Below are 10,138 nucleotides of genomic sequence, written 5' to 3'. Positions count from 1 at the left end.
GTACTATTCTATAAAAAAAAATAAGATAAAAAATATTTTATGTACACCTAATATGATGTGATGAAAGAAAGATATAAAAAAAATGAGAGATGTGAATAATATATATAAAATTATAAGTGGTTCATGTATTATTATTTATGAGATAAATATTGTTGGACACTCAAATATTATTCTATACTTAATGAGAGAGGGAAAAAAAAGAAAAAATATATAGATATACACCTTGATAAAATTGATAATATGCTAATAAGAAAAAGGAAAAGTATTAATAGGGATTTTATAAAATTAGTGTTTAAAATCACCACTCAATTCTATTATTTCTCATGAGAAAATATTTGCATACCATACCATACCATACGGCATAGGCACAGGAACGATCATTAATTTCTTTCTATCAACGAAGTATCTTATTAGTTAAGTTTTTTTATTTTTCTAAAGTAGTTATCGTGCTTAACGCGGTGAACAGCAGTTTCCAATCCACTGCCAGACCAATTATGTATTTACATGGACTTTAAAGTAAGAAAAAAAAAACAAATTATGAAGTGCAGGAGCTTTTGAATAGGAAAATTGTTTTTATAAGTATTTAATTCTACTATACCATTGTATTCACTATAGTGGTGATAAATAATTCCCCTGCGGCCTTTGAATTTTGCATATATATCTACGTCGCATCTCATTGATTTAGAACCTCTTCTTTTATCTCGAAGATGTCCTAACCTCATGGTCCTTCAATATATGCCAATTATGTTTTTTTTTCTCTCTCTCGATGTGATATGCCAATGAACAGCACGATTAAGAGTAATCTCTCTTGAAATTAATTAATTTCGAACATTAAAGAAAGAAATATATATGTATGTGTATTTATTTTTTCAAAGGAAAAACAATTTATCTTTCACACATATCTCGTATAAGATGAGCAACTTTTTTTTGCTCATCTTATATATGTTTGAAAAAGTAACTCTTGCACTGCATGAGCTTTTTTACGGACATTTGAGGACAAATAAAAAGGTGATACTTCCTCAGCTTAGGTAACACTCGGAAATTTAAGAAGAAAACAATAAGGGTTTAATGTTAACTTTGTATGCAATTCAATACCGCATGGTATTGTCGTCTTGAGTTTGAATTTGTGAGTTTAATGGTCAAAGTTCCCTCAAGCCAGCACGTGAATGGTTCTGTCATATGCCAAAACGGGTAAGGGCCATATGAAATAGAGGTGGCACCTGCACCTGACTGGTTCTGGACTTAAGGTAAAAATAAATAAAAAATTGGCCTACGCATTTTGATATCAATTTGTGGGTGGCAAGCAGTCATTTTCTCACAGCACGATGATGAAATGAATAGCTTTACCACAGCAGCACACATAAGAATTGTCACCTCTTGCACTTCCCACATGCCCTTTCCTGGCACACAATGTGACTTGGTACGTTAACTATCTATCAGTAGACCCGGTCTATTTCTAACTTAGTACTATCAGCTACACATGTTCCTCATTTATGACTTATATTCTAAACACTGGTCTCCAAAATGGGGACGAAAGTAACAGAATGAAAAGAAAATGGGAAATATTCAAATTTAGAGCAGTGCACATCAGTGATCTCATATTGATAAGATTCACAAATGACCAAATAAGTGGTCACAATGAGTTGTTGGTAATTGTGTACCTAAAGGACATGCAATTCATTTCTCAAGGAGCTAGGGAACATACGAACAACAAGTAAACTATTTAAAAATTCAGCTTTTGAGGAAAATGGTTGTTGGCCAAGTTCCAACAGTACCTTCAACATTATTCATCATAGCATGAGGTGCAGTGGTGAACGGCTCCAAAAAAAGTCACAAAATTATATGAACTTAAAAGCATTATCATCATATCTTACAGAGTTGCTTCCATCTGGAATTTTTTGTGAGCAGAACACTAAGGATTTTGAAGTCTCATCCTTTTGTCTGAGTAAATTGAAGAAAGCATAGCTAAAACCTTTCTGAACTAGTCCATATAGATTGAAATTTCTGTTTCAATTACTTTGGCAAAACTTCATTTCAGTGTATATATACAAACAAGCTACTCCAATTCACCTGCGTACCACTAGCTAGCGACTCTTCTCTTCCTCAACTTCTTCAAGCAGTGCTTGTAGCTCTGCTTCTGTTAGGGATTCTAACCGCTTCTGCAGATTCAATAGAGGCAATATTATTCAACAGCATGTTATACTCAGAAACAATGTGAACACACAACCAGCTGCAGACAATTTTCAAGCTTCAGCCATATGTTTAGAATGACTTTTTTTACCACACTACATCAGTCTCTCAAGCTCACTAGAAAAAAGTAAAGTAAAAGTAATATTTTATCATATTCAGAGCAGCTTCTCCCAATTTGAGGATTTTCAGCTACAGCCGCTGGTATTAAGCAATCAGCTTTTTCAGTTGACACGTCAAAGAAAAATGTGAAACGTTTTGAATAAAGTTGGGCAGCCATACAAATCATATTTAGTCCTAGACATTATAAAGAACAGTTTCCTCCACAACAATGAAAAGATATCATAGCCAGTGCAAAGAAACATGCTTCATAGAACAATTGATGAGTAATATCTTCTGGTTTGCATCCAAATTGTCTGAAGTTTGGCCACGTCATATCACTGTAAATATTTTAGGGGACACCATTTTGTTTATAGCCAACTCATGTGGTAGCACCAATATATTCTCATCACATATTTTTCTAAGCCAACCCATTCCAACAATTTAAGGACTAATGATAATTTTTATTTCATTCATAATTTTTTAAAGGAAAAAGGTATGCTATCTTACCACTAGATGTTATGCCTTTAAGGCTTTAACCAATTTACAAGATGGTGAAAAAAGATTAGAAAAAGAAAAAATTGACCCAGAAATATCATATTCAATACCCAAGCATGAACTTCCAATTCTTTTGGTCAATCAAAAAACAATTATTTTCATAGATTTTGCTCCTCTAAAGTGACTTTTAATATTGTTGTACCTCCATCACTTTGCTTTCATAGTCACGTAGTTGTTGTGCATATGTCATTTCCTTGTTTGAAACTCTGAAGATATATGTTGAGATCCACCCAACTGTGAGGCCCAAAACCAGCACTAGCTGAACCACATTTCCTGCTTGTAGTGAATCAACTCCAACAAACTGCAAAAATTATCCAAGAACAGTTGCATGAATTAATCCCAGTGCATAAGTGCCTATATGGCCTCCATCTCATTATGGGCTAAAACAATTATAAGAAGGTACAGTGACTACGTTCTTTATTTACAAGGCACCTGAACCATTCATTAGTAATCTTCAGACTATGTACTGTCTCACTTATGAATCCAAATAAGCTAAGTGCTAAGATGTTGAAAGAAATATATATATATATATATATATATATATATATATATATATATATGAGAAGGGATCAAATTGCACCTGTATAACTTTGACAACTATTACACCATTTTTATAACTTGATATAAAATGTGATTTTTATTTATTCAACCGTTGAATTATATCTACATATTACTAAGATCTTTTAAGTCAAAATTGAACAACAACAAGTAGGTAATCAAATGATTCATGTATTAGTATATTTTGAAATGTTTATATTATATCGATTTTAATCTGTGAATAAAGTAACAAATGATTTTGGATTATGAAATTTTGCATATGTGATCTATATGAAAGAAACTTTCAATCCAACAAATAAGTTTTACAAAAACATTATTCAGTTGAAAATTATAGAATGGTGTAATAGTTATCAAAGTTACACCGATGTAATTTGATCATTTCTCTCTCTCTCTCTCTCTATATATATATATATATATATAAACAAGGGAAATGTGTTCCAGTGATTGCATAAGAGCAAAAAGCAAGGTACCTCTAGTCCACTTTTTAAGCCAATGCCAAGTAAAGTAACTCCAAGTCCAATTAATAGGACATCTTTCCTTGTATATCCAAATGGTGTCTTCTGTAACATTGAAAAAAGAATAAGCATCAGGTGTTTCATTTTGTTATATGCTTGAGAGTTGAGATGGCAAGGATGATAAAGCAAGTTGGAGATTTCAGAGATAAGTATAAATCAGACGAGGAAAATAAGCAGCCATTCTATTCTCCATTTATTGAACCTATTTCCACAACCAATACACTCAATCTAAATTAATTAACACTTTTGACTGGTCATAATTTTAAGAAGACAAAAGCATAAAATATCAAACAATAAGGAATAGAATCCATCAAATCAAACTGTTACATACATATAGTTACATACGAGAGAAGTCTCTAAAGAGAATAATTATACTCAATTCCATCCATCTGAAAATGTGGAAAAATCTTCCTCATCTTCCTTCCTTCTAGAAAAGTAGTCATTCTTCTATTGGTTTTACAGTCTTTAAAATGTATGTTTGATATTGAACATGGCATTAAGCATATTAACATAAAATATCATCACATATTCATTGACTAATAGTATCTGAATATGAAAATATCATCACATTAGTATTTGCACATACTACATTTGTCTCCTTAGAGGTTTCATCCGTACTTCCACTAGAGTTAGAAGAACTACTACTTCTAGGGATAGAGAATCTCTCTCTCTTTGAAAACTTGCAATTAAATCCCTTTTCTGATAAAGCAAAGCTCCTCTTTCCATTTAAGCACAGGGGAATGAGTGTTCCTGGACATTTAACAGGAAAGGAGCCACACTCAGAAATAGGAACAAGAAATGAAACCAAGATTAATGAATAACAGAAACAGTCAATTGACAGAACAGCACACTACTGATGCAGCATACTACATTAAATACCAATTGCAATTGTCAGGGAAGAAAAGAAATGTTTCCATTGTAATGAAGCAAACAAAAATTATACAAGTAACGAACCTCTGTTGAAAACTGTACAAGATTTTAGTCCCGGTTGCAGGAAGGGCAAAGCAGAAATACCCACATGGGAATTTGCAAATTTTTGGAATAAAGAGTTGCAATTTGCATTTCCATGTGGAACATAAGCCATCCCTGGAGAAAAGAGAAATCAGTGACGTAGCAAGCTTTCAAAACATAGAAGAAGCTCAAACGAGCGTCCTAAGTAAGTGATAAGCATAAAGATGAAACATTTACTTACCTGTGGAAGGAGAAGAATGAGCAGAAGCAGAAGCAGGGACGAGTGGAGAACGTTAACTCATTGGAGATGAGGTTGTTCAAGTTCAAGTTCAATGTTCAAACGTGTCGTTAATTCCTGTTCCTCCATACGTGTTCTATAGTCATTGGTTTGGCCCCACTCTCCGCTTGAAAGGCCACAAACTAATATATAAAAGATTTTTTTTTTAATGTTTGGCCTAATGTCACAGGAATTTTATTTTATCTTACTTTACTTCCAAATTAACAGTAAGAAATTAATATTTCCACGTAAAGAGACTATTGAGATGAGATTATTTTTTTTTTATAAAGTCTTTCATGTACACATGAGTTAGTTCATTATCCTCATCACAAATTGTATTGCTCATTTTTTAGCTGATTTCAATTCCTTTTGGTAACCTGAATTTTTTACTCTTCTTTTTCTTCCAACATCTATATTTTCTCTATTCTTATTTGAATATTTTAGTATGAATTCCTTTGTGATTCTTTTGTTTCTTATTCATAATTTTTGGTCGAGGAGCAAATCTTTTTAAACTTTTAATTCAATTACTGGTTTTGTTTTCCTCTTTTTTTTATCAGCTGTTTCCCTCATTTGTTAATTATATTTCTTATTTAACTCATCATAATTTTTGTTCGAGGAGCAAATCTTTTTAACGTCACAATTGAGTTTTTTTTTTTCCTTTTCAATCAAAGTAGATATTTGAAACATTTGGCCCCTTTATTATATCCCTCTCGTGCTCCCTCCTTCATTGCTCCAAAAAGTGCTATTGTTCAGCTAGCAAATACGGGTCTTTACTATTTTCGTTGATTTTCTGTTGGTGCAAAGCAAACAGCTGGTCTTAATTAATTGGCCAGAGATCTTTAAGTTGTATGGGACGAAAATTATGATTTTTGGAGCCGTCACTAATTTGCATGTGCATGAACGGATACTCAGTCTCGGCAAATTTCTCCAAAGGGGGTGCTTTTACAAAATATTTTCCTAAAGGGGGTCCTTTTCAAAAATATTACATGAGGGGGCTCTTTTCTACGTACTTTGCATGGATAATATAGCAAACCGTCACTCCTAGTGGCGAGTTTGCTGGGAAAACGCCACGTGACACGAAAAACGCCACTACGACGAGTTACCCAGTTGCAGGCCTAAAGGGGAGTTGCAACTGCAACTTGCGATTTGAGTGCAAGTTGCAACTCCCATTGGCAACTCCCATTTGTTTTATAATTAAATTAGTTTTATATTTTATTTTGTAGTTTCCAGTAAAATAATTTGTATGATAATTTTTTTTAAGTAATTATTAATTAAAACTAAATGTCAGCTTTCAAGTAATTTTTTTAAATACATACATAAATTTAAATAAATTACCAATTTATTTTCCGATAAACAAAGTTCAAAGCTAAAACAAATGTCACAAATCTTCTTGATTAATTTTAATATAAAAAATAAAACTCTATTCAAACTTATGTTTTCTTCGTTGAGTTATATTTGAAAGGAGAAAAGGATTTTAAACTTTTCATAGAGTTATTCTAATTTTGCGGTTATCATTCCCATTGGCAATTTAGGGCAGTATAAATACATACTCAAATATCAATTTTCCTCACGCTGTTTCCATTGTATTTTTGGGATTTTTTAAATACATACATAAATTAGAGTTTAAAATAACTCTACGAAAAGTTTAAAATCCTTTTCTCCTTTCAAATATAACTCAACGAAGAAAACAGAAGTTTGAAAAGAGTTTTATTTTTTATATTAAAATTAATCAATAAGATTTGTGACATTTGTTTTAGCTTTGAACTTTGTTTATCGGAAAATAAATTGATAATTTATTTAAATTTATGTATGTATTTAAAAAAATTACTTGAAAGCTGACATTTAGTTTTAATTAATAATTACTTAAAAAAAATTATCATACAAATTATTTTACCGGAAACTACAAAATAAAATATAAAACTAATTTAATTATAAAACAAATGGGAGTTGCCAATGGGAGTTGCAACTTGCACTCAAATCGCAAGTTGCAGTTGCAACTCCCCTTTAGGCCTGCAGCTGGGTAACTCGCCACTCGTAGTGGCGTTTCCGTGCCACGTGGCGTTTTCCCAGCAAACTCGCCACTAGGAGTGGCGGTTTGCTATATTATCCATGCAAAGTACATAGAAAAGAGCCCCCTCATGTAATATTTTTGGAAAGAACCCCCTTTAGGGAAATATTTTGTAAAAGCACCCCCTTTGGGGAAATTTGCCACTCCGTCTCTATTAAAGTGCAAACCAAAAATAGAATTATATTTATAACTAATTTAATTTAAGCACATCATAATTCTAATCCCATATTTTATTTTATTTTTACAGCAAAAGTGCAAAAGTTTTTTAATTCCAAAAGTTAAGAAGTGGATTTTTTTTATTAGTTTGCTTTAAAAGGGAACTTGTCGTTTGTTCAATTTTATTTATAAGCATTTGTGGCTTTCATGGAGCTAGGAGTAAAGTGGTATAATAAGTTTTCGATCTATTTGGTCTTTAAAATTTTCTTCTCTTCATATTTTTCTTCACGTAACATCCCATTTTTCATATATAAATTAAAAAAAATTAGTTAAAAAAATAGAATTTTAGAAAATGACGAGGTTTTTTTATAATAAAATAAATAAAGAGAAATAATTTTATTAATTAAAATAATGATTTGAGAGAAAGAAAAAATATATTTTTTATTTTTTTATAGAAAACAAAATAGAATTTTTTTTATAAAATAATAAAATAAATAAATAGAGTAAATAACAAGTTATAAGTACCCTACAAGAGGTGTTAAGTCAGTTTTCACATTGATTATGCCTCTTACTCTCAATTTCGTTTTTCTCTCTTTTCCTCCCAAAACCCTTTCACATACCACCAAACCTATCTCAGAAAAATGACGATCTTGAACTCATTCATCGTTGGATTGTCTTGAAAATTGAGAACCATGGTTGGAACTTATTTCCAAATATTCTCACCATTGGGAATTACAAAAATATGTCGGAGCTGAGAGAAAAACCATTTTTATCGCAACTTTTTTTTTCCCGCAGATACCCAAAACTGTCTCAATAAAACTACAATTCCATACTCATTAACCGTTGGATTGTCGTGAAATTTTGATATGTGGTTCACGATTCAATTCCACACACCTTCATCATTGGGATTTGTGAAATAATATTTGTAGAGAAAAAAAACTGAATCACACGAAGAAAGTACAAAATGGAGGCTTCAATCATTTCTCCTTATCGCTGACGTTTGGGAACCCTATCAGAGCAGTCGGAGGAAAAACTAGAAGAATCTCAGGAAACCCATAGGGATGCCCTATTGTTGTCACACTGCATACGTGAGTCCGCTTAGAGGTAAGGGATGAGTTATTCACAATTGGGGATTAATAAAAACATATGTAGGGATCCTTAGAGTATCGTTTGGAATGAGTTTTCGGGTGTTTTCGTAATTTTTTATTTTATCCTTATAATTATAACTATGAATTATATATGTTTGATTAACCAGTTGATGTCCCAATAAGAAATTGTTATAAAATTGATGTGTTCTTGTGTTGAGTGTGAACCCTTAAAAAATTAAACTCTTTTATTAACGTGAATTATATTCTAAATAATATTATTCAATGACTTATTTTATACAAATTACTATCTTGTTCTAATTTTTTCCACTACGATAATCAACATGTTATGTATATATATTTATTATAACACTAAACTAATAAATTAAAGAAAGTTGTAAGGTCAATGCCTAGTGATAATTTCTTTTGATATAATATTAAATTAATTATTATAAAAACTCTTTTGATTAAAAATAATGTAGCTTGATTTACTATATATATATATATATATATATGTGTGTGTGTGTGTGTGTGTGTGTGTGTGTGTGTGTGTGTGTGTGTGTGTGTGTGTGTGTATGTATGTATGTATGTATGTATGTATATATATATATATATGTTTTGTGTCATGCAAATATGATTATTGTGTGATGTGTATATAAGTTATGAGGTGCAATAAATTATTATAATAACATTATAATATTATTATGGAGATTGAGTAGTATAAAGTGGAATGTCTCAATTTGTAAGATACATGTAAACATAAGATGATTGATTGTGACATTATGAGATGTTAAATTGTGGGCATGATATTTGATTGTGAATAAGTGTGTGTGTTTAACACTTATGTGACAATAATTATGCTGTGAGCTGTGAATTATACAATAACCCGACCAATATTGATATTGAGAAAATGTTTATGCGCAATATTAAAGAGAAAGTGTAAGTTTCCTATTTAAGAACCAGTGTTAAATTGTAACGCAATGTGTTGAACGTGTTTAAAACACGAGTGTGAGGTCGTGAATATTGTATAATTCATGAGCAGTGTCTATAAATTGAATTTGCGATGAATTGTGGAATAACATGTTGCTTTGAGATTATAATATTTTTATTGAAATTGAGTATAAGTGCAAAGTTGAATATGTGTTAATCTGTGATATACATGTAAACATGTGATGGTGGATTGTGACATTATGAGATGTGAAATTGTGAACATGTTTTAGTTGTGAATAAGTGTGTGGTTAATACTTGATGTGACATTACTTGTCTTGTGAGCTGTGAATTATACAATAACCCAACCAGTGTTATCTTGAGAAAAGTGTTGATGCACAGTGTTAAAGAAAAAGTGTAAGTTTCCTATTTAAGGATCAATATTAAAAAGAAAATGTAGGTTTTCTATTTAGGAACCAGTGTTAAATTGTAGCGAGTGTTAAACGTGTTTAAAACACGAGTGTGAGGTCGTGGATATTGTATAATTTATAGGCAGTGTCTGCATGCAAAAAATTATTTTAGGGGTTGGACCTGAATTAAGAGGGAGAGGCCCTGACGGACTCTTGAGAGTGTAGGCCTTGGAGGTAAATACACCCGGTTTGAGTGATCCTTTAAGTCTATGTCGATCCTACATGGTTGGAGCATTCTCACAAAGCAGTGTGACCCTGACTAGTCTCCCTATGATTTTATTTAGTGA

At 31.6% G+C, this 10,138-nt stretch overlaps 1 protein-coding gene across 2 annotated transcripts; it reads right to left on the bottom strand.

Annotated features, from left to right (window-relative positions):
- Positions 1-1,828: 1,828 nt before the first annotated feature.
- LOC100306671 (uncharacterized) lies at positions 1,829-5,270 on the bottom strand. 2 transcript variants are annotated; one of them, XM_006579293.4, is made up of 6 exons: positions 5,110-5,270; positions 4,872-5,003; positions 4,504-4,667; positions 3,873-3,959; positions 2,987-3,145; positions 1,829-2,159 (listed from the first exon to the last, which is right to left on the bottom strand). In XM_006579293.4, exons 2-6 carry the CDS (start codon positions 4,999-5,001, stop codon positions 2,085-2,087), a joined length of 615 nt encoding a protein of 204 aa, XP_006579356.1. In that variant the 5' UTR covers positions 5,002-5,003; positions 5,110-5,270; the 3' UTR covers positions 1,829-2,084. The 2 variants fall into 2 exon arrangements, with proteins under 2 accessions (XP_006579356.1, NP_001238495.1); NM_001251566.1 differs by having other exon boundaries at positions 2,075-2,159; positions 3,873-3,962; positions 5,110-5,146.
- Between the last annotated feature and the right edge of the window lie 4,868 nt (positions 5,271-10,138).

Source organism: Glycine max, chromosome 5 (assembly GCF_000004515.6).
Source record: "Glycine max cultivar Williams 82 chromosome 5, Glycine_max_v4.0, whole genome shotgun sequence".
In the NCBI taxonomy this organism is placed as follows: domain Eukaryota; kingdom Viridiplantae; phylum Streptophyta; class Magnoliopsida; order Fabales; family Fabaceae; genus Glycine; species Glycine max.
This window is presented reverse-complemented; position numbering and strand designations above follow the sequence as displayed.